The sequence below is a fragment of the Hirundo rustica genome, chromosome 16 (genome assembly GCF_015227805.2).
Source record: "Hirundo rustica isolate bHirRus1 chromosome 16, bHirRus1.pri.v3, whole genome shotgun sequence".
NCBI classification, from domain to species: Eukaryota; Metazoa; Chordata; class Aves; order Passeriformes; family Hirundinidae; genus Hirundo; species Hirundo rustica.
Window position 1 is genome coordinate 1,155,570 of NC_053465.1, and position 24,639 is coordinate 1,180,208.

The 24,639-nt window shown below is 49.7% G+C and overlaps 1 protein-coding gene across 1 annotated transcript in view; it reads right to left on the bottom strand.

Annotated features, from left to right (window-relative positions):
• Positions 1 to 4,376: 4,376 nt before the first annotated feature.
• The window catches only part of NFATC2 (nuclear factor of activated T cells 2), a 77,518-nt gene continuing 57,255 nt past the window's right edge, over positions 4,377 to 24,639 (bottom strand). The window contains exon 10 of the mRNA XM_040080158.2: positions 4,377 to 10,488. Within this exon, the coding sequence (XP_039936092.1) occupies positions 10,433 to 10,488 (56 nt within the window). The 3' untranslated portion in view covers positions 4,377 to 10,432. The remainder of the gene's footprint in view (positions 10,489 to 24,639) is intronic.

The window sequence follows — 24,639 nt, forward strand, 5'->3', positions numbered from 1 at the left end:
GGAGCAGAGGAGAGCTGGGGTTCTTTATGGACACTGAGGAGCAGAGGAGAGCTGGGGTTCTTTATGGACACTGAGGAGCAGAGGAGAGCTGGGGTTCTTTTTGGAGTTTGAGGAACAGAGGAAGGGCTGGTGTTCTTTATGGACACTGAGGAGCAGAGGAAGATGTGCCAGCCTGGCTCAGGGGACAATGTCATGGTGACAGCTCAGGGCTCCTCAGGTATTCTGGACACTGAAGTCCCCTTTGGAAGAGTCATGCTCCTGCTGCACCTGCTCTTGAGATGCCTCAGGACCTTCACCAGGCCAGGAAGCCACGGGAACAGTTTCAGATCCCACTTGGCTCATTTTGCCCACGTAAAATAAATGCTAAACACATCAGGAGGGATGCAGGGCTGGATGGGGAACGTGCTTTGTGGGGTCAGCAATTCCTCCTCCTCCAGGGTCTCAGATCCTCACCTTCCCTCGAGGCTCTGCTGGGTTTCAGTGGGGGCCCAGCAGCAGCTCTGGTTGTCACCCAGGAGCCCAAATCCAGGCCAGGCTTGTGTGGGCTGCAGGAGCATCCTGGGGCTGGGCTGGGCTCAGGGCGTGCAGCGCCTGCTGCTCCCTCACACATCTGCCGCTCTCGTGGCAGTGTTTGCTCAGCAGCCAGGTCATGAGGAATCCTTCTCCCACTGCCTGTGTCCCGGTGGTTTGCGTTAGAGGAGAAATCCCATCTCTTGGCACCGCTGGGGAGGAGAGCTGCTCTCTTTCCGAGGCGTTGCTCCTCGGTGAGTGTCTCCAGCTGCTGCTCTCCCCTCACCCAGGGCACTGACTCACGCTTTCTGCCATCACAATAAGTCTGTTTTCATAAACAAAATTAAGCATGCTGTGTTTATTCATTAGGGACATTCGAAGTCTCTCGGCAACCAAGAAATAGAACTTCGTGGGATGCGCTCCTCTCCCTGTTCTCCTTTTGGTCTTTCAGCAGCTGGGTTAGGGAAAAGGCTTTGGGAAAGCCCTGGCGCTCTCAGGGGCTCAGTCTGTGCCTGCTGGTGTGCAGCACCTCCGGCGAGGGTCACTCGCTGCCAGCTGCCTTCGTGGAGCTCAGGGGCTCGGGCTGCGCACAGGGACAGCTCAGATTGTAGGGGACAGCTCAGATTGTAGGGGACAGCTCAGATTGTACAGGGACAGCTCAGATTGTACAGGGACAGCTCAGATTGTAGGGGACAGCTCAGATTGTACGGGGACAGCTCAGATTGTAGGGGACAGCTCAGATTGTACGGGGACAGCTCAGATTGTAGGGGACAGCTCAGATTGTACGGGGACAGCTCAGATTGTACGGGGACAGCTCAGATTGTAGGGGACAGCTCAGATTGTACAGGGACAGCTCAGATTGTACGGGGACAGCTCAGATTGTAGGGGACAGCTCAAACTGCACAGGGACAGCTCAGATTGTACGGGGACAGCTCAAACTGCACAGGGACAGCTCAAAATGCACGGGGACAGCTCAGATTGTACAGGGACAGCTCAGATTGTACGGGGACAGCTCAAACTGCACAGGGACAGCTCAGATTGTAGGGGACAGCTCAGATTGTAGGGGACAGCTCAAATTGTACGGGGACAGCTCAGATTGTAGGGACAGCTCAAACTGCACAGGGACAGCTCAGATTGTACAGGGACAGCTCAGATTGTAGGGGACAGCTCAGATTGTACGGGGACAGCTCAGATTGTACAGGGACAGCTCAGATTGTACGGGGACAGCTCAAACTGCACGGGGACAGCTCAAACTGCACAGGGACAGGTCAGATTGTACAGGGACAGCTCAAATTGTACGGGGACAGCTCAGATTGTAGGGGACAGCTCAGATTGCACAGGGACAGCTCAGATTGTACAGGGACAGCTCAAATTGCACAGGGACAGCTCAGATTGTAGGGGACAGCTCAAACTGCACAGGGACAGCTCAGATTGTACAGGGACAGCTCAAATTGCACAGGGACAGCTCAGATTGTAGGGGACAGCTCAAACTGCACAGGGACAGCTCAGATTGTAGGGGACAGCTCAGATTGTAGGGGACAGCTCAGATTGTACGGGGACAGCTCGGATTGCACAGGGACAGCTCAGATTGTATGGGGACAGCTCAGATTGTATGGGGACAGCTCAGATTGTACGGGGACAGCTCAAATTGCACAGGGACAGCTCAGATTGCACAGGGATGAACGGGACAAAGCGGGACAGGGACCTGGAGCAGTGCTGCAGGAGAGCAGAGCATGGGGAGGGTTCTGGCCAGTGCCAGCTGTGTCCCTTGGGGTTTGCCATGTCCAGTGCCTGCTGTACTCTGGGATTTTCCATGGCCAGTGCCAGCTGTCCCCCAGGTTTCCCCTGTCCAGTGCCAACTCTGTCACCAAGTTTGCCCTGTCCAGTGCCACCCCTGCTCCCCAAGGTTTGCCCCGTCCTGTGCCAGCTGTGCCCCAGGTTTCCCCTGTCCAGTGCCAGCTGTGCCCCTGGTTTCCCCTGTCCAGTGCCCCCCCTGCAGCCCGGGGCTGTCTCTGCCGGGCTCCCTGGGCTGTGCCCGGGCTCTGCTGAGCTCAGCTCCCTGCAGGTGGCACTGCCACCCTGTGCTGCAGCACCCCGAGGAAATTCCTCCTTCCCCCGCCTGCCTGCGTGTCTGAGCTGCAGACAATGGGTTTATTCCCGTGGCTGGCCCCTGCCCTCCTGCATTTGGCTGGAATTTGGGCTGTGGAATAGAGAGGTGCCTTTGTGCTGCAGTCACCTCCGGTGGGCAGCTCCTGCCAGCCTCTGCCACCTCCCTTCCCGGGATTTTAGGGTAAATGATTCCTCACAACCTCCGATTTTCTTTGCAGTTCTGCCCTTTGGGTCAGTAGGAGCTCAAATCCTCTGCTGTGGCTTTGCCTTCCCTAAATAAAATTATTTCAAGCTCCTCTCCACTAGGAGATGCTGAGTTCGGAGGAGCAGCCAGTCCAGATAAGGCACAGGGAGGATGAGGATGGTGTTGGGTGGGAGCTCCTCTTCCCTGCGAAGCTCCCTTGGAGCAGCCCAATTGAGCGTGGCCACCTGAGCAAGCCAGGGGTGATGTATGGGGAAAAGAATCCGCTCTGAAGCTGAAAGGCAGCTCCTTAAATTGGCTAAATTACATTTGTACTTCAGAAAAAGCAAAAGGAGCTGTAAATCGCGTATTTACACAGCGGAGCACGCGAGTGCTCGTACGAGACCCAGATGTTCATTAGAAACAGGGATTTTTCTTCCTTGCTGCTGCCCTGAAAACCGGGAAAAAAGTCAGCTATGTTGAAGGGTTACAAAAGAGTGAGTTAAGTCTGCAAAATCCAGGAAATTTCCCGTTAAGACGAAAAACCTGGGGTACTGCTGTAGTCCTTTAATTCGGCCCCAAGACATAAATTAAAGCCAGAGGATCGGGTCAGGTGCTCAAGTTCTCAGACCGTAGCTGTGGAATTTCCAGGTTAAGTTACTTATATTTTCCTGTTGCTGAATAAAGCTAAAGTCCTGTGTGCCATATATTTGCTCATCATAAAATGTTCTCTCCTAGCCAGTAACAGCTTCTTTGTTGGCGAGGTCTGTCTGGTTCATGAGGCTCCCAGCCTTTGTACGGGGTTTGGGAGCTAAGAACTTCCACATGGCCCCTGCTCTGAGGCTTTTGTGAATAAGCAAGGCAGGGCACTTGCTCCACGGCCAACAAACGCAGGGGATATGGTTTGAATTCCCCGGGTTTAAACGCAAAGGATAATATTGATTTTGTTAAGGTAAATGTCTTTAATTGAAGGCCGTATAAACTCGGCTCTCACTGGGCCATAATGGGCTCTGGGCATGGCTCCAGCACAGCAGTATGAAAATGTCTCTTTTAGTGTCTCCAGCAGAGAAATGCAGAATTAAGATTTAGATGAAAAAAAAGCGAAGTGGAGCCCATCCCCAGTCTCTATAAATGCATCTCGTGATGCACAGGGACGCTCACGCAGATGGAAGTGGCTGCTTTGACACGGCCAAGGCTCTGCAGTACCTGCTGGTGGGGATTGGGATCCTTTGGGGCTTTTATTGGGCTGGTGGGAATAGAAAATGAAAAGAGGGACTGCAGACAGCGAGAGGGAATGAAGGAGGCTCGGTGTGAGTGAGTCTCATGCACAGCACCTGGGTGGGATCTGACCCAGAGGGGAGCTGGCGGCTCATTGCTGCGGGAATGCTCCAGGCTCTGCAATCCTCCTGCACAACCCATTCCTCAGCGCCTAGGAGGGTGACAAGGGCAAGAAGTGCGTGACTCAGCCCCCTGATATTCCCTTATCAAAGAACACTTAAGTATTTAAGAACAGACCAAACACTCTTGCAGCAGATGATGCCCTTTCATTTATTGCTAATCTACCATAGTACAGGCAATATATAAAAATACTTTACAGATAGCAAAAAAATCATTACATTGGAGGTTAACAACGTTGTTGCAGGAATGTGGATGATATAAACCCCTTTTCAACTGGGAGAGGTTTCTGAAGAAGCAATTTGATTCAAAAGACATCTGTTAGGATGGTGTGAGTGACGAGCGCTCACTCGTGTGTCTGTTAAAATACGGCTTTACCTGAACACCCAGGGCAGGGAGGGCTGGGCTTTGGGGAGAATCCCTCGATAATTACACGCTCAGACAGAAATGTGAGTGCCAGCACTGCTCAGATCCCCCGTGCCCAGGTGCCACCACGCAGCAGAGCAGGGCCCATCGTGCTGCAGCTGCAGCTTCCAGCAGCACACCTGGGCACCGCTGGGTTTCACAAACATCACTCACTTCTGCGACTCAGTCCTGCTGGAGCTGTCTGCCCAATGCTGCTATTTTATGAGTTATGGAAGGAAACTCAACCCCCCCACCCCGGTAACTCTTTGCATTCCAGATCACCTTTTACAGCACCTTCAGGTGAAGTTTACTGCGATGTGCAGGCACTAATTGATATTTTTGTACCCCTGAAACCATGAAAGTGGCTAAACAAACCCTAAAGAGGCCGGAGTGGGTCCGACACTGGCTGCTAGCTGGAGAAGCTGGGATCAGCCGGGAGCCCTGCAGGTACAGGGCAGCAGATATTAAAGATACAGGTGCCAATCTGACGTCAAACGTTCCAAAGGTGGGTTATTCGTTCCGAACTGAGATGAATAAGGAATTACAGCCTTCCACGTGCGATGGCAGTGTCGCCTCACAGGTGAGGAACCGCTGCACTGTAAATGATGAGGAAAAGGGCTGATTTCTGGAGAATCTGCCAATTCGCCCCATCGAGACCCAGCAGCGGCACCTCTTCCTATTGCACAGGAACGTGGAACATAAATAACAAACACTCAGAATTGCGGCTAAACTGGAACACCAGATGATCTGGAGTGGTGCAAAAATGATGAGGATCTGAATCAGTTTAAGATTTGAAATTAAGACAAGTCATTTTCTTGAGTCCCATCTGGCAGATCATTGTTCCCTATTAAGTAGCAATTTGGAAAGAAATGCAGGGGAAAAAAGTCAGATTGAAATATTTAGAAACATATTTCTTGAGCGTTTAAAGCTGTCTTTGAAGTCTTTGGGAAATTTATCAAATACATCTTTTTTTTTTTTTTTTTTTTTTTAGGACAACAACAATTCAACAGCAATTGCATAGAAAAGTAAGGCATTCAGAAAATGAAAACTGATCCTTTATAAATATAAACCGTAAACCAAAAGTTGTTGCATATTTGGTCAGACAGAAAGCACAGGCACTTTTGTTGTAAAGATATGGATTACAAAATACACTTTAAGAAAACCCATGCTAGCTACTTTGAGAACCGGTTTAGATATGTTACGAAGCAGCAGCTTTTTATACAATAGAGAATAACATAGTGCTGGTTTTGGAAATCCTCTACATTCCGGAAACGCTGTATTCCTACGGGGGGAATGGAGGGATACATATTTACATGGATACAAATAAAGCAAGTGCAAAACCCATGACTCTTCTACATTCTTTCTCCCAGTAAAAACAACATACATGAGACACTTTCACTCCGCTGCTGTTGCTCAGATCTTACATTTTGCTCATTCTCATGGAGAAAAACAAAACCAGGACTCGGTGTTTCATTGCGAGTATCTTCACAAGCAATTCCTCTCCTGGCAAACTCGACTTCCAACACTCATAACTGACAAAAAAAAAATAAAAAAACCCCTTCCTGATATCTGCCCACTCCCATTCCACTCTCAGACTGTTTACATATCACGAATGATGGTTTTTATTCTACGTATATTTGATGCAGAAGTTTATAGAAGCTCATCCTGTGTTCGCAGCCAAAGCTCGGATGGAAAAATGGAAGTTGAAAAAGAAAAACCACACAGACACTCACAGGACAAACGAAAAGAGATGAACTTTTGAGTTCCAACGTGCTCCATGAACTTCACATGGCGCAGCTTTGATGGAAAATGCATTAGAGTTGTTCACCCTGCAGACAAGATATTTGTAGGCCTTTGGTACAATGGCAGGAAGGCACTGTGGTGAAACATTCAGATAACTGAGGAAAGACAGAATTTCCTCATGTGCAAATATGGCTATCTTCCAGATAAAGTGAGAACAAATTGCTCACAAAATGCTATTAACTCTTCCAAGGTTAAGCTCGTGCTTCTACAGAGAGGAAGCTGTATTAAGTAACAGAAATACTAATACTGGAAAAACACAGCTCAGCAAGAACAGGAAATAATTTAGTGCTGTATATATTGAAATTCTTCAGCCTAGCTATATAATTTTAACATACCAGTTTCCCTTTTAAAGAGACTACGTCTGAGGATGCTCCTTTTCTCCAGAAATAAATACAAAGATGGTTGAAGCTGAATTATTTAACTACTGTTGCACGGAAAAGCAGATGGGGCAGCACAGCCTGAGCTCCTGCAGCTGTGGCTGAACCCCAAAAAGGCAGAATACATGGGGTGAAGCCTCCGCACTGAGCTGCTCAGGTGCTGGGAGGCAGCACGGGAGGGGCCCAGCCGTGCACGGGGGGTTCATTTCTAACCACGGATAAAATAAAATAAAATAAAGCACCCACAGAGAGCAGGGCATGGCCTGGGCTGGCAGGGAGCTCCAACATCACCCCTGCCATGGCAGGGACACCTTCCACCGTCCCAGGCTGCTCCAGTGTCCCTCCTGGCCTTGGGCACTGCCAGGGATCCAGAACAGCCACAGCTGCTCTGGGAATTCCATCCCAGGGCCTGCCCACCCTCCCAGGGAGGATTTTTATCCTAATTTCTGATTTAAAGCTACTTTGAAGCCATCCCCCCCTTGTCCTGTCCCTGCCAGCCCTTGGGAGTCGTCCCTCTCTGTGTGGGTGCGTTATATAAATTACATTGTACACTGTATATGTGCACAGATTAATACCTGTGCATTAAAGATGAGGAAGGAATGCAGTCAATGCAAGCGTGGCTGAGCACCTGTAGCACATAAAAAACCCCTTCCCCCTCCTGCCCAAAAAACCAAACAAAAAAAAAATCAGCCCCCAAAAAACTAAAAAAACCCCAACCAACCCCCCCCAAACCCTAAACCCCCCCAAACAACCAAACAACCAAAAAAGAAAAAAAAAAAAAAAAACCACAAAAAACAAACCCACAAAAAAAAAAAAAACCAAAACAAAAAAACACCCCAAAAACCCCAGGAAAAACACCAAAAAACAAGCCCCCAAAATAAATCAAAACCCAACCCTCTCCCCCTCTACATCAAAGTGCCTGAAGAACACAGAAGCACAGTGGAAATCTCGTGTATTTTGGTTGCAGAGGTTCCTCACTGAACAGCTCCAAGTCCAAATCCAAGGTTTCAGCTACTCCTTCCTTTTGGGGCTTCATTTTTTAAAGGACATTTTGGAATCTACGATCCAGAAGGCAGAACTTGAACACTGACCTTTTCCTTTGCTCAGATCCAGCACTAGATTTTATTCCCTCTACCCCCTTTTCTAAACTGGTATTATCTAAAAATAAATATGAAAAGAATTATTCTCCTAAATTGATGAGTAGTTGCTGCAGACAATCACCAGGGCAGCAGCAGCACATCATGGATATGAAAAGACCTTCCTGGGCTTCTCTGAGCTTCTATTTAAAATCCAGCAAGAGGGAAGGCGTTGCCAGTAATATGAGGATTTTTTTTTTTTTTTCCTGTGGATGGGGTTTTTGGGTTGTTTTTTAAATTTCTCTTATACTTTACAGGTTGGATCATGGAAAACCTTTGTTACATCCAAGTGTGAAACTGGGAGATGCATTTGGTCTGCTCTTTTCCTCAGCTATAGCAAAGAACTTCTGACAGGCAACTTTTGGCCTTTAAAATATGTCAGAATTGTCTTAATTCACCAGACTGCACTAAAACCCCCTCAATATGTGTCAGATTCTGGCCCACTGACAGTTCATAACAATCCAAAGCAGCTTTTGGAGGCGTGTGAGCCAGTCAGAATCCTGCTGAGTGCTAACAGGAATTCCCCTCTTCAGCAGGGCTGGGCCTCCGTTCTGGTTCTGTCCGAGTCAGCAACTAAATAAAAGCTGTTTTCACCTCTGCAGGTCCAGGCTGAGGCTTGGCCACGGCACCTGCAGGGCAGGGCTCACAGGGAGAGCACCAGAGGGACGCTCCCCAGGAGTTCTGGGCGTCGGGATAAAGGGGAAACTCCTTTTGGGGTGAAAGATGGGGATCTCCCAAAGCACAGAGCGAAGCCAGGGCGTGCCAGCAATGCCAGGGTGGGATGGGCAGGGCTCTGCGCTGCGTCTGGGTCTGAGCTGGGTGGATCTGGAGCTCACAGCTGCTCTTGGGAAGCTCAGATTTCTGTTCAAGAGCCAAATTTTAGCTGAGCCCCAGGTCAGGTGTTCTGAACTTAATGCTTCTGTCTCCCACTCTAAACCCCAAGACCTTGCAGAGTTTAAGCACCATTTTCTAGTGGTGGAAAATATATTCTTCCTGATTGAGCCAAAGAGATTTTTGTTGGACCAAGCACACCCTCTGCAGCGATTGTGCAAAATCTTTCTTGGGGAACCAGTTTTGAGGCTGCTCTGCTGGATTCCCACTCCCCAGTTCCTGCTGTGAGCACTGGACAACGCTGGCACTCTGCAAAGTTTACTGTGACACAGCTGAAAACTGGGATTAGTTCCACTGTGCTTTTGAGAGCCGAGCTCCGCATTCCCGAAAATATCAGCACTCCTTATTTATAATGCCAGGAAAGGTTACTATGCAATTCCTAAAATATCATGGTTATCTCTTACTGTACACTGATTTCCCACTCAGGAAAGCTTTTTTACCCCACTGAGGAGGCCCTGACTCCCCTAAATATTTTAACTTGTAGCTGTAAACTGCAGGTGGCAGTGGTTACCTGGAATGTGCTAAGCAGGAGTCAGGACAGGATATTCTAACACACGAAGCAAAACATAACAAAATACTAACTCCCATGGAAATTTAACCTTTCCAGGAGCTGCTGGTAGCTTTGCAAAGCTAAAGAGGCCAGGTGAATATAAATAAATGTATATTTTCTCTGGAATGTACGGCTTCTGTAAGATGCAATTATTTTCCTCTGCAGCTTGGGTGAGTAAATGTTCCAGCTGCTAAATGAGACAAGTTATGAGCCAAGAGCAGGTTCTACATGAAAAGAAACAGCAACAATCTGTTAGAGAGAAAATATCTAAGATGTGTTCATACCCTGCCTAAATACTAATAAGGATCAACCATAGATTCTTTGGATTTACTGTGACTCCTATATATTAATCTCTGTTTTACCTGGGTTTATTTTACCTCGGGACAGGCGTTGCAACTGCTGAATTGCTCTTTTCACTGGTTGGTCATGAGAATCCCTCTCCCTCAAATTCCTATCCAGGCTGAGGAGAAAAACGAAGCGAACTCCTGGATCCAGCTGACACCTCCTGTCTGAAACACCAACCCCAGCGCTCAGAGCAAACCGGCTTTTGACCCCAGACTGGATGAAGGCTGAGCGAGCTCGGGCTGCCTCAGCCCCCTACAAAAATAACATTTCTCAGGAGGGCTTTGAAGGCTGGAGGGCAAATCCTTGCCAGCGGCCTGCAGGAGGGTGTTACTCCTCCGTGGAATATATTACTCTTTGTTCCCCTTTCCCACCCCCCAGCGCCCACCCCGGGCTCCGAGCCCTGCCCAGGGGACGGCTCCTGTCCCGATGGATGGACGCACAGACAGATGGTGTGCAGCAGGCTTGAAGTGTTTCCTCAGACAGATGCTCTGTTCCAGGAGAACAATGTGATCTCTGGATGGAAGGAAGGGTGTCCTTCGTGGTGTTTACAGACAGAGGTGGCCACTTGCTCAGCCAAGGCTGTCGCTCGGTGCCAATTCATTGTTCCTTGCGCTGAGTCTCTGCCTGGAGATGAACTGCAAAGGAAGCCGGAGGTTGCAGGGGCACTGGAAGGATCTAAGAGGTCACTTATGGAAGGATTCGGTAAAAGTTGTCTCACAAATCTCTTCTTCTATGTCTGACTTCTGGCAGGGAGTCCAGAAAATTCCTTCCTGATAATTTCGTTAACTGGGAAATAAAAGAAAGAGGAGGAAACATTAAAGCACTTCCAACATCACGACAAGTAAAAAGTAAAAGCAATCCTTGGGCAGCCAAGCTGAGAACATCCCCTCTACATTCATAACTTCATTGTATTAAAATCTAAATGGTCCTGCTTGCCCAGATTACACATTTTTGGAAGGCGAGGGGGAAGGAGCGGAGAGAGGGGGTTTCACTGTACTCAGTGTGATTCAGGTGCCATGAAACAGAGAGAGGCTGCAGCAGGACCTGCCACAGCCCTCACACACACATTCCCTCTGTCACAGACACCGCCCTGACCCCAGGGAGAAAAAGAAAGAAACATCTCTAGGTATCTGAGCATTTGAACATTTTCACTAGGCTGAAATAAAAATATTTTAAAGAGAAAAAGGCCAGGAAATACAGTGGGCAGTGATGAAAACACAGAGACTGCAGTTCAGGTGAAAAGGTTTGCATTTGGGTGGTTTATGTCTGGTATTTTTCAATCCCACTCTAGACTCTACCTGCTTTACATCTTTATTATCATTTATTTGCAGACTGGAGCACAAACAACTTGCATGCAGCACCAGGGTACTGTGAGGGGCCGGGCCGGGCTTGTTAATAAAGCTCAAGGGAAGACACTTTGCTGTCTGTTAAAAATTCAATATCACTTTATTTACAACAGCCAATGTCTCCTGGCAACTTTTCGCACTCACTTGCCTAAAGCACCCTTTAGCACCTCCTGGAACAACAATTCTCCCTCTAGAATTTAGGTGCTCCCTAGAATTTAGGTGCAGAGATCTCTGCACTTTGATTAGGAGAGACCTAAGCCACAAGCATTTTGATGCAGTTCCTGAATTGCATTTGCTGGGGCTCCATCTCACCTGCAGCTCCTCGGTGCTGTATTCATCATGGTGTGGAAACTGTTCAGTTACTCTGACAAATTCGCCTTAAAGCCAGAAAAGGTAATTTTCTGTGTTTCAGACCCCAGATCTGAATGATTTCTCCTTGTTAATATTTAAGGGCTGAAGCAGGGACTAACTCAAACCAAAGCAGGCCCTCACCCAAGACTGACTAATCCTCAGGTTTGCAGCTGTAAGACTCCTCTATATTCCATCCCATTTCTAATAAATGTTTATGAGAAACATTAATTAACATAGTATTAATTAACATAATATTTCATTACTTCCCCCTATCTAAAAAACCTGGTGCCCTGTCTCTGGCAAGCCTCTGGAAAGGGAAACACATGAACTAGTTTTTAATAGCTATGATTCATGATTTGAAATCTCCTTCCTCTCTCTATGCTGGGATTTGCCTCTGAGAAAGTAAAATCTGCATTTTTTCAAATCCCCTTGTTGCTGGATGTGGGGGGCTGCACTCCAGGAACTCCATGCTCCAAAATCCCACCGGCAACAGCCCATGGCTCAGCTCTTTCCAATCCCAGCTGGGAAATGCCCGATTTGAACCAGGCTGGTGCCTCCTGGAGATGATGTGGGGCAAGAAGAACAGACTCCTGCCCTCTCCTGCTGCCCAGCATCCTTCCTGCCGCCGCCAGCTGCTGTTTTTGGGGCGAATGGTGGCAGAGCAAGAGCCCTGGGGTGTTCAGGGAGTGCTGCTCTGCAGTGCAGGGCAGCAGCCAGAGGGAGGGGAGGTTGGTCCACCCTGAGCCACAACCTCCTGCTCGCTCACAGCTTCCTGCTGGCTCTGCCCAGGAAATGACAGGAGCAGGTCTTCAATGGAAACTCTTCACGGCCTCAGCTAAAAATAGCGCTGAGGTGAAAGAAGTGGGCACCCACTCTTAGAGGGTCATTTCCTCTCGAGAAACAAGTGGGCTGAGGCTGCAGGCGATTTATTTGTCAACACGTTTGTTCGGGCTACCGAAAACACCACGGAGGAGTTTTATCTGTTCCCTTTATCCAATACAGTCATGGCAATGTCAGAGCCAACAGTCATCTGCAGCTAGGAAGGGTTAAGTATTGAGTGAAACGTGAGCAGATAATGAAATGGAGTTCACTGAGGAGAGCTGCAGGGGTCCAGATTTGGCTGTTCCCTGCTTGGGGCCGGCCCTGGGCAGGTGGGATGCTGTGCTGAAAAGCTGACTCAGCCTGCAGACTGCACTTTCCCTCCCCTGAGGTCACCAGTGGCCTCTGTGGGCTGAGGTTACAGGGGGCTGCAGCCTGAGCAGGGCTACAAAGCTGCAGGGGAACGAGCTGAGGCATTAACCCCAGGGACAGGCACACCCAGGAGTGCTCCCCGCCAGCTCCTCCACCTGGAAAAGTGGGGTTTTTGTAAGAACCTGAAGGACAAGAGCTCCCTGTTCTATCAGCTGGCCTGGATGTCCCGTCATCCCAAATTCCACCCAAATCCAGGTGCTGAGGGGAGTGTTAGGCGCAGGTTAAGCTGGGCTTCACTAATCTGTGTCAGTGATGATCCTAAATTAAATCACTGATGTGATGTGTCAGTGATGATCCCACATCACTAATGTGTCTCAGTGTTAGTGATGATCCTAAATGACTGATGTGTGTGTGATGATCCCACATCACTGATGTGTGTGTGATGATCCTAAATGACTGATGTGTGTGTGATGATCCCAAATCACTGATGTGTGTCAGTGATGATCCCACATCACTGATCTGTGTCAGTGCATGTCCCAGCACTAAAATCTACAACCAGCCTCCCTAAACCCAATCAATCTGTAAATTAACGGGAATGGGTCCCAAGGCATGGATCCATCTCCAAGCCTGAAATCAGTAGAGCTGATTTTGTGTGTCTAAAGCTCTGAGGAAGCCCAGAACACGTGCTGAACCTGCTCTCCTGAACTCCCAGCCATCTTCTCTTGGTACTGTGTGGTTAAAATATATCTCAAGCATCAGTGCTTGTTATTTACTCATTTCTAGCTGAGAGGAACTGGAGATGATGCGATTAATAAATAAAACATTGTTATTTAAGGTGCCTGGCCCTGGTTGCTCTGGAGCACAGCGCTATTGATCCGGTTAATGAGAGAGAGCTGATTAAACGAGGCCACAAGCACATATGCAAAGATAACGAAAGATTCAATCATAAAAGAAGATGCTGAGATTCCAGCTGCCATCGGCCACGCGGGCCGAGGCTGGCACCCTTCAGCGTGTGCTCCGTCACATCCTGCTCCCGTGGCGCTGGGACAGAGCCCTGGAGATGCCCGGGAGGTGACCAGGGGCTGCTCAGCGATGGGGGCAGCCAGCCCCTGCTCCAGACCCCGCACACAGCCCAGGCTCCCCACATCCCCCGTGGGAATGCGGCTGTGCCCCCAGGGGACACTGGGCTGTGTGCCAGCGGCACAGGACAGCGGGAGCACGCTGAGCTGGCAGTGCCACCCTGTCAGGGGGCAGTGCTCACACCTCTGCACCTGTGCCACCCCCAGATCCCATGGGTAACAGGGATCCCATGGGTGTTCCACAGCCCCACAGGTGGCAATGACCCTCTGGGACAATCCCACAGATCCCACGGGTAACAGGGATCCCGTGGGTGTTCCACAGCTCCCTGGGGACAATCCCACAGATCCCACGGGTAACAGGGATCCCGTGGGTGTTCCACAGCCCCACACCTGGCAGTGACCCTCTGGGGGTCCCACAGCAGTGAGGGGCTCCAGAGAAGGCCAAGCTGAGCCCCGGTGGCTCCTCCCTGCACTATTCCCTGTCCTGCCATGCCCAGGAGGAATTCTGACATGCAAAGCAAGCCCCTGGGCAGGGATGCTGGAGGAAAGCTGAGCCTGGGTCTGCAGAGTGCCCTCAAACGTGGCCAGGCACAGCCCTGCCCTGCCTCAGGACGGGATCCTTCAGGTGCCTCAGCAGCATGCACAGCCCCACCTCTCCTTCCCTGCCCACCACGCCCCAGCTACCTCACCAGTGGGGAAGAAAAAGAATGAGAAAAAAAAAATGAAATTAGATTAATAAAATTAAATATGAATTAATATAATTAAATATTTCAAACCCTCTATGCCAAATAAAAAGGGGGCATGACCTTTTAATTGAAAAAAATAAATTAATAAGGGTTAAGAGAAACACACAGCTGGAGAAAAGGCAGAAAAATACCAATTACCTTTCTTTTTGATTGCTTGGATCAAAGATCACAGTCATTCTTTTTCATATAATGTTTTGTATCCAGCTAAGGTGTGTATCTATCAGCTCTGAAAAAGATTTGCAAAACCATTTTTGAGAAAAAAGGTAACCTTTGACCTATGTTGCATGGCCAAGTGTTACAGCTTTCAGCTACTCTCCCATGTTGTGGGTTAATTTAACAAAAGGACATTTCAGCATAAACAACACATAAGGCAGAACTTAACCGCTGACCTTGCTGTTTGCTCAGATCCAGCACTAGATTTTACTTTTTTACCCCCTCTTTCCTCAGCTGATATTATCTAAAAATGAATATTCAAAAACTTACACTCCCAAATTGGTGACAAAACGTTAAAAGCTGATTATTTGATCGGAGTCTCCAGAGGCACACGGGGTCCCTGGGATTTGGGAGTCAGGACAAAGACTCGTCACTGCCTTTTGCAAAATTCCCTCCTATCCTCACCCCAGCGCCCGAATAAGATCCAACACATTCATGGCAGATCCAAAGCCATCCCTTTGGACTGTGAAAATCAGACTTCACCTTAATTGTACAGAAAAGGAAAGATCTGGGCAAAGGTGAATTATAAGATGAGAGATAAGATGAATCTTATGAGATTAAATATTTTCCTCAAGAAAAGGCAGTATTTAAAATTTTCTGACTTTTTTTTTTTTTAATAGATTTCCTAATCTTTTTAGATTTCTTTTGCGTTCACAGTGAAAGCATTTGGCACTCCTGCAAAACCATGTGGAAATTAAAGAAAAAGAGAGTTGCACTATTAAGGAGCAAAAAGCGCTTCTTAAAAACCAAGTTTTGAGTGCAAGACTCAGAAGTGTCCTTGCTGCTGGATTTCAGGTGTCTATATATAGAAAAGGAGTATTTTACTTGGCTCCCAAGGATTGTGCAGCCACGTATCATACCCTGGAACCTCCCACTCGGTACACAGCCTATTTTATATTCTGCATCCTGGAAAATCAGCTTTTGCACAGGAGAGCACAGCAGCTCCTTGACTGGGAAATGGCAGCTGGGGTGCACCAGGCACAGGGAGCCCAGGCCCAGCAAACTGCTGGGGAAAAGTGCTGGGAGCATGTGGAGCATTTCTGCTTTAGAAATCAACAGCAATTAAAGGCTTTTTTTTTTTTTTTTTCCCCTGGAAAATGGGGAATTTTAATCACTGAGATGTTCTCAGCTGTAAAGGTTTAATTACACATCAAAAGCGGGGTTTGCTCCTCACTGAAATAATGCCAAGAGATGCCCAACTTTTCTGTCTTGTCCTGCTTGTAACCCCTGGCGTCTGTGTGAGCTGTGAACCTTTCCAACACCCTGCAGCCCAAGTGCAATCAGGTCATCTCCACTAATTAAGCAAACTCTGGGAAGAGGCTGCTGACCTCAAACTAAGTGGCAGCTCAAGTCCCAGGATGCATTTTCGCTGTAGGAGTATCAGTAGACTCCAACCCCATTGGCATCCTTCCATGAATTTAGCAACATAACACAGATATCTGATGGAAAACAGCATCTAAATAAAATGCATATTTTTGGCTAAAGCCCATCCCAACTGAAATCAATATCTGAACTGCTCTGGATTTCCAGGATCTGGATTGCATTCATGACATTTCAATATCCTTCCCTTACATTTCAGTACAGTGCCAGAGTGAGGTGCAAAAATCAAACAACCGGTATCTCTGGTACTGTCCTACCCAAAATGTTTAACAGGAAGCTGGGTGTGCCTGCAAGAAAAGAGCGAAAAATAAAGATAGCATTTCTGCTAAAAAAAAAAAAAAAAAAAAATCCAATGCCCTAAACGCACTGTAGATCAAAACTAGCAGGAAGGAAGTACTCAAAACACAAATCTGTCTGTGACACCACCTCAGAAACACTAAGGATTCTCTGAGCACTTTCATTATTGTCACTGTACTGCCAGGAAAGATCAACAGCACCAAACAAGGGCCCCAAGCTGGCAGGAAGAAGTGTGACCCGGAGGGGAATGGGGTCACTCCAGGACCTGGAACCCCGTCCTCATCCTGCCCCATGGCCCTGCCAAAGCTGCCCTGACTGACCAGACCTGTTCCAGACCTGCTCTGGGCTGAAAAACGCACAAAGCCTCTGAGGTCACGCTCGTGGAACTCAAATAATCCGTGCTCAGCTAGGAGAGAACAGCCTGAGAGGACGATGGCCTGCACAGAATGAGCTGCACCCTGCAGCACACCGCTCTGCTCTGGTGTGCGTGTAGCAGACACCGAGCACTCCCTGCAGTCCCTACGGGGCTGTTTGAAGTCCTGAGCCGGGACTTCAGACCCACCCTGAGGTGCTGAGCTCGCCCAGGCGGTGGGAGAATTCCAGCACAAGTGCCGAAGGGACACGCTGTCCTGCAGGAGCGGCTGCCCTGGGGTGAGCTGGGGGCAGAGCCCTAAGGCTGCCGGGTGCCGCTGGCGGTGCTGCCGGCCGTTTCCCCCATTTGATCCCAGTCTGAACCTCCTGGGGATCAATGGGTTAACTTTTCCAGGCACTTTTCCACCACCCAGGAAATGGCTTTGTGTGATGGTTGCAGGACACACACGCACACACGCACGAGCTGGGCCTCCATCCTGCGCTGCTGGCTGTGACAGCGAGACCAAGAGCAGCTCTTGCTCCAGAGAGCGATTCGCTGTTTGCTCCGTGGATTTCAGTACTCCGTCATCACTTCTTTCATCAGACAGTTCTAGGACAGGTGCAAGCCCTGCCTACACGTGGACTGGAGGAAGAAAGGACACCTCCAGGAACAGTTCCATGCCCTTTTCCTCCTGCCCCACCAGGCTTCAGCAAATGCCTGTGGGCAGCCCTTGGAGCTCTTCTGCAGCTCAGACTCCCTGAGCTGAGCTTAGAGGGGCTGCGTCACACGCATGGAGCAGAGCTGGGAGAGGAGTTTCTGATTCTTTAAATCTCATTCTCTGCAGCCTTTTCCTGCCCAGTCCAGAGCGCTGCAGACGCTGGAACCAAACCCAAGGATGGTGCTCAGGGTGGCACTGGGGGCCAGGCACTGCCCACGCCCTTGCCAGGTTACCTGACCAAGGACCGGCTCTGAGTATCAAAATGCCAGAGCTACGTGAGCATGAAACAAAAGCTCTGGTATTATTGTTTGCCAGGATGGTGATGAATATCCTGTGCTTTATCAGATAAACCCCTAAAGTCTGCTCAGTCACCACACAGGAGGCAGAAAGGGGCTGCAAGGAGCTGAGCTGGCTGTGTGCAGCTCCTCCACGAGTGTCAGCAGCTGCTTTGGGAAGAGTACCTTGAAAGTGGAAAACTAGATCAGCCTGGGTGTGATGAGGAACTCCAGGCCACCGTGGATTTGGTTTGTAGTAGCTTTCCATAACAAAGTCTTTTTTTAACTGACTTTCTTTCTGCTCACATATATTTAGATATGACTTCCATTCTGCAGCACTCCGATGCCAGAGAGTTTTGGCTGCAACTGCGAGGGAAGGGACACGTGTTTGAGTCATGGAGTTGGCTCTCTCTAGCTGATAGTCAGTGAGTTACTGAGAAAAGATGAAGTTTGTATTTAGCTTTAGTTTACATGCAACGAGACCAAGTAAAATATTCCAAGCAGAATGAGCACATAATAAATAAATACACAAAAACTTATACCAGAAGGGGATGGAGTTGATTTTATAAACCGCATTTCTTGGCTAAACCCATACAGAAATATTAGGCTGATGGGACTGAAGCTTAAGAAACACAAGGCAAGAGTCCTCATTTTGTCCCTGCTAACCCTTGATTCGACTCTGCTGCTGCAAAGCACAGCAAAGGGTGAAGTGTGCTCGTGTCTGGTTTATTGCTCATGCTTTGGACCCCATGGATTTGATCCAGAACTGCTGGGGTAAGCAGTGCCATTGATTTTAGATCAAAACCAGCACAACCAAAGGAGGCTGGTGATGACTTTTCCCTGCAGCAGCACCTCATGGTTTAAAACCTGATGAAATTGGTATTGGATACCACAACACCTCTGAAATAGCAACTGCAGGGAAAGCACACGAGCAACAACTCCCGTTGTCCACATGGCACCGTGCAGTTCATCGTTCTCCTGGAGTGAAGCTATTCACTTCAGGGTGAGTCATTCAGCAAAGTGATTCAGAAACAGACAGAGAAACGAGAATGGATGCGAGAAAGCGATTTTTTACAGGAAATAATCGGGGGGAGGACGGAAGAACAGTTACAGCATGTTCAGGATTAGCTGAAAGTACCAGATAGGCAATGCTGCTGCTTTTTTATTTCTGTCACAAAAGGAACAACCAGAACAAATATTTAATTGAGGGGAAACAAACCATTTAACAAATATTTAATTAAGGGAAAACAAACCATATTAGCCTCCCCTTTAGGCAGTTTTTGCAGGGGATGACCAGTCAATAATGGAATCCATTTCCCTCCCTTGAGCTCTAGTGCTTATGTCTATTAATCCACAAAACTATTCACTGGCTCTAATTCTCTGGCATTTTATCTTGTGCTGTGCCTTCACTCTGCAGCCCCCTCTGAGGGGCTGTGGAGTCCTGCAGAGCCCCAGGCTCCCCACAAACCAGCCGTCCCTCCTGACGTGTCTGACCTGAATTCTGAGCTTGCTTCTCAGGGGAAAACAGCAGAAAGTCCCTGTCCTAACAGGGAACACGCACAGCTGGCCCGTGAGCAATTCTGCCAAGCAAACCCAGCTCCCCTCCGGCCCAGACATGCAAATCTCCCTGTGCCTGCAATTCCTCTGCTTTTCAAACATTGTAAAGCCCAGCCAGCCTGCACAGGGCATTCGTTCCCATCTGCTTCATCTTCAGGAGGACTATGGGCAGCAGGCACCACACTGAGCAGGGGAACACACAAAATCATGTCAACACGCAGACCATTCTCCCATTATACCTCCACATCCTTCCACAAATGAGTATTTGGGGGAAGATCCTTCCCCCCTTGGGGAGCTGCCTCCAAGGCCACGGGCAGAGGTGGGCAGCAGGAGCCCAGCACTTGGGGGCTGCAGTTACTGCTGCCAAGCCAGCTGGAAAGCATCCAGACCGTTAAATATTTAACGGGTTCCTGACAGAGTGCTACAATTCACATCTCATAATGTCAAGGAGGTGCCACATACAAGATACTGTGTGTCTGCCCACATCCAGCTGTTTGCTCTTATTCTGCACTTCGACTGGAACTCCTTTGAGGGGGGAGCTGCTTTTTTTAACTTCGGAGTCAAAGCAGCATCTGCCACAACAGAGTGCTGGGGTTTCTACCATAAAATAATGTACTAATAAAAATACTATATGATACTATGGGGTATTTGTATAAATCAGAGACCACGAGACAGACCTAATTGTAAGAGACACGGATAACTGGAAAAAGGAGCGCTAAACACCACGGGGAGCAGATACTGAAACTGGTTTTACATCTTGCCTCAAGAAGGCCAGGAACATCTGACAGTAAACAGCTCGAGAGAACAAGAAAAATGCTATCTGCATCATCCAAAGACTTCAAACTTTCAATCTGAATCAATGGCATGAACAAGAAAACTTGTGCTCTCAATATGAAGAGAAGATGAAAGAAAAGAATAAAGGATGAGAGGAAAGAGAAAAGAAGGGTTCTCAGTTACCAGAAACGGAAGGAGCTCCTCCATGTCCAGTGGAGGTCCACCTTCAGCTGAAGTGCAGTGCATACTACTGAGGTTGGGCAATTCCCAACCTCACCACAACAGCAATAACCTACATTTGTTCAGACATTAGCCCTCAATTATTTCCAGATCTCCCTCAATTATTTCAGATATCCCAGTTCCAGATCAAGATGTAGGAACCACCACCCAAAGAGACCGCCCCAGGGAATCCTGCCTGGGATTTAATGATGAGCCATCCGCAGTTTTCCAGCTGTGGGGTCTGGGAGCTGTGTGCATCCCCAGGCAGCCCAGGCAGGAGGAAACTCCTGGTGTCAGGGCAGTGTCCCAGGGGCACTGCAGGACCTGGGGTACCTGGCAAGCCCATCCTGATCTCTCCCAAGTTCTCAGCAGCTGTGTAACCACGTTCTCCTTCAAACACGAGTCTGCACGGCCAGCTCAGAGCTCTGTGCCTGGGGCTCATATTGAACCGATTACTTTGCATTTAACCATGCCCTGCTGCACTTCCTGGGAGAATTCCAACCCAACAACGGCGGCTTTGGAACCACAGCATGATAAAACACCCTCTTGCCTAAAATAAAGATAAAACTTGCTTACGTTTGACATGATCTCATCGGAGCACAGCACACATCCAGCAGCAGCTGGCAGGGAACGTGGATTCAGTGGGAAGACTGTTTGTCCTGCGGTGGGGAACCAGCCACGGACGGCTGGAACACCCAGCAGCAGCAAGGGTGAAGGGTACAGCCCAGGAGGGTCTGAGAGCAGGGCTGGAAGGAGGGCACAGCTCAGAATGTCTGTGAGCAGGGCTGGAAGGAGGGCACAGCCCAGGAGGGTCTGAGAGCAGGGCGGGAAGGAGAGTGCTGCCCAGGAGGGTCTGTGAGCAGGGCTGGAAGGAGGGCACAGCCCAGGAGGGTCTGAGAGCAGGGCTGGAAGGAGGGCAGAGCCCAGGAGGGGCTGAGAGCAGGGCTGGAAGGAGGGTACAGCCCAGGAGGGTCTGAGAGCAGGGCTGGAAGGAGGGTACAGCCCAGGAGGGTCTGTGAGCAGGGCTGGAAGGAGGGTACAGCCCAGGAGGGGCTGAGAGCAGGGCTGGAAGGAGGGTACAGCCCAGGAGGGGCTGAGAGCAGGGCTGGAAGGAGGGCACAGCCCAGGAGGGTCTGAGAGCAGGGCTGGAAGGAGGGTACAGCTCAGAATGTCTGAGAGCAGGGCTGGAAGGAGGACACAGCTCAGAATGTCTGAGAGCAGGGCTGGAAGGAGGGCACAGCCCAGGAGGGGCTGAGAGCAGGGCTGGAAGGAGGGTACAGCTCAGAATGTCTGAGAGCAGGGCTGGAAGGAGGGTGCTGCCCACAGGAGTGAAATGCCCTGGCTCACACACCCAGTGCAGTGGAACCACACGGAGCCACCGCGTACCTGCAGCAGGGCCACGATCCTAAAGGGACTCTGGTGCTCACTCTCAACTCAATCAGTGGGGTCAGACACCTGGCCATGGGCTGCAGTCCACCTGCAGAGCCTGTCCCTGCCAGCTCTGGGCGTCCCTGGCACTGCAGGGCTGCCTGGCAGGGAGCACACGCCAGCCACGCTTCCAACCACACTGAGCTCCCTGCCGAGCCCAGGGACAGCAAAACAGGCCTGGTGAAGGGGAGGGAATATCCCAGGAACAACAAAAACGCCACATCAAGAGACCTAAACATGGAAGAGATGGGAGAAACCAGACTATCCCAGGGGCTGGGTGTTTCTGCTCTTTGGCCAAGAAGATAAATTTGCTCAAGTTGGAGTGGGTGGTTAAGCCTTGGTAACTTCAGAACAAGTTCATGCTACAGTGGGCACTGGGAGAGGGCAGAGGGAGCATCACAGAACTGAAAACTTCCCCTGTTTTGAACTGACAGCAGCCAGAGGCCTTGGGAGAGCCCCCTGAAACAGAGCTGGGTTAAGTCTCACGGCCAAGTCAGCAGCCAGCGTCCTGGTGGTGAGCTGGGAGTGTGCTCTGCCCTGCCTGGGTCACACTCGGGTCACACCATGGGGCTTTCCCTGGGGTCCCCTCAGCAGCGCTGTAAGCAACCCCTCAGCGTGACTAATCCACACTGAAAATAATCACAGTGTTTATCTTTGGGCTGGAAATCACCACGGACATGGAGACAGCCAGCAGAGTCTCCGGAGGGTTTGGTCACTGCTGACCCCGGCTGAGGGTGGGATGACCCTCAGGACAGACAGGGCTGCAGCCTTCTGGCCACAAGGAGAGGCAATTCCTGTGGCTCAGGAGGGTGACCGTCCCTGGTGGGGACTCCCCCTTCTCATTTCTAGGTGCCCAGAAACAGCCCAGTTGTTTTCATTTTCCCCCAGTGCTGTGAGGTGCCCAGCATGGGAAAGGACCAGACACCCACTGCTTTGGGCTTTTCTTAGTTCAAGAATGTCATCTGTATCCAGCTGTTAGCCTTTTGGAAACCTGCTGGGTTTTGTTTGCCTCGTGTGGCTGATGCTCCAGCTGCAAACCCCCGGCAGGCAGCGAGTTTGCTTGGGGGACCCAGACATGGGAGCCTGTCCTGAGAGCACCCTGGGGCCCCCCTTGGGCAGCTCCCTGCTCACTCTGATGGGAACGGGGCTAAACTCCCTGCAATCACCCCAGGGGAGTGTGGAGCCTGCACAGAGATGTACTCATCAATGAAACTGCAAACCATTTCGGCATCGCTACCCACTTTCTGGTTTTCTGCTTTTTCGCCGTCGGGTTTTTAAAACTGCGTCTTGTGATGAGAAAAATCGATGCTATCTGTGATGTAGAAAGGGGACAGGGATCAGAGTGCCTTGAAAGGGCAGGGAAGACTGCAGTGCTGTGAGGAGGTGGGAGCTTGCTGAGACATTTCCAAGGAACAAATTTTTAACGGGGTGTGGGTTATACATGTGAAAACATGATTAGGTAGAGTTAAGGGCCGGAGCTTTACTACCTGAACAATTCTTCCATTTGACAGCTGAATACCAAATCCCTCATTTTTATCCACGACAACTCCAATTCCATGCTCAGTTACCCAGGCACATGGATAAAATCATCCACCACTGAACAGTCAGGTAAACACAAACCACCACTAAATGCAGCCTGGTCATGAAATTTGCCGTCACACCTTTCCCCTGCTCAGCAACCACGGAATGATGTGGGGTGATTAATAACCCCCCATCATTATATTCACCAAATAAGCTATAAAAGAAAGTCTAAGTGACAGGAAAGAGCATTTGGAGCAGTGCAGAGCCGGGGTCCTTCCCTGGCAGGGGCAGGATGGCCCTGGAGGCAGTGATGCTGTGCAGGGCTCTGGGGGGAAGGAGGGAGGCAAAATCCTCTCTAGAGAATCCCCAACTCCTGCAGATGCTCTAAGCACATTGTACTTAAAGAAAGTAGCAAATAAAATACATGGTGTGGGCTGCTTGGAAGGTCACTAAGGCAGGGAGAAGGGGCTACTTTAATTTCCCTTTTACCTGGAAAGAAAAATAAACCAGAGAGGAAAAAAAAAAAAAAAACCAAAACAAACCACCAACAAAATAACCCCGCCACCTCTTCTGAGGGTTGGAAAAAACCTGTCTGAGAGGGGAGATAGCTGCAAACACCTCCTTGGACACGTGCTGTTTTCCATCCCGGACAAGAGGCCTTGCTCTGCTCTCAGCTGGGCTGGACACAGGCAGAGGGCCGGGCGAGGAGCAGCGGGACGTGAAGCTGGCTGTGCTGTCCAGAGGATGAAAACACTACTGCTGTTTATAGAGGGAAACCCAATTCGTCAGCCCAAATGAATTCCTGTGCTAATCCACGCAGGCTTCATGTTTTCCACCAGCCCCAGCCACTGTAAAGACTATCTTTAGGAGGCACAGTGTGTTTGGAAAGGAGCAGCTGGAAAGAGGGGACGCTTATGCCAGCTTGGAAGGCTCTCTGGTATGGAAAAAGAGGAATGCTCTCTTGGGTCTCCCCACAAAATTAAAGCATCTTCATCCAGAGCAGAGCGATGCCAAGCACAACAAACAAAAGCGGCTTTCCCCAACTCTCCTGGGCAGGCTCGCTCGGGGCTCACAATGGTTTCCATAGAACTTGTTTTGCTATCATAACAACTTCGATCTGTCCAGGCGTGATGGCCACGCTGTTTCTGAGAGACAGGAGAATTCACCTCCTCGCTCTTTGCTCTGCCAAAGCGTTTTTGCCGGCGTGCTGCAGACGGGGAGTCCCCAGCCCAGGGAGCATGAGTGTGGCGTGGGGCGGTGAGGAGATCCCCGAGGGGCTCTGCCCTGTGGCACTGAGGGGCTGCCCTTTGCCAGCCCTCCGTCCTGCCAGGCTGAGCTCGGGCACTGCACCCACGACGAGCCCCGGCCAGCGCCGTGTGCTTGGCTCAGGAGCAAAGGAATGGCTTGTTCTACTCACACAGACTAGAAAGCAGGGGATTCCTGCAGCCTCAGTGCAGGAATTGAGGATTAAGGGCGAGATTATCTGCCAG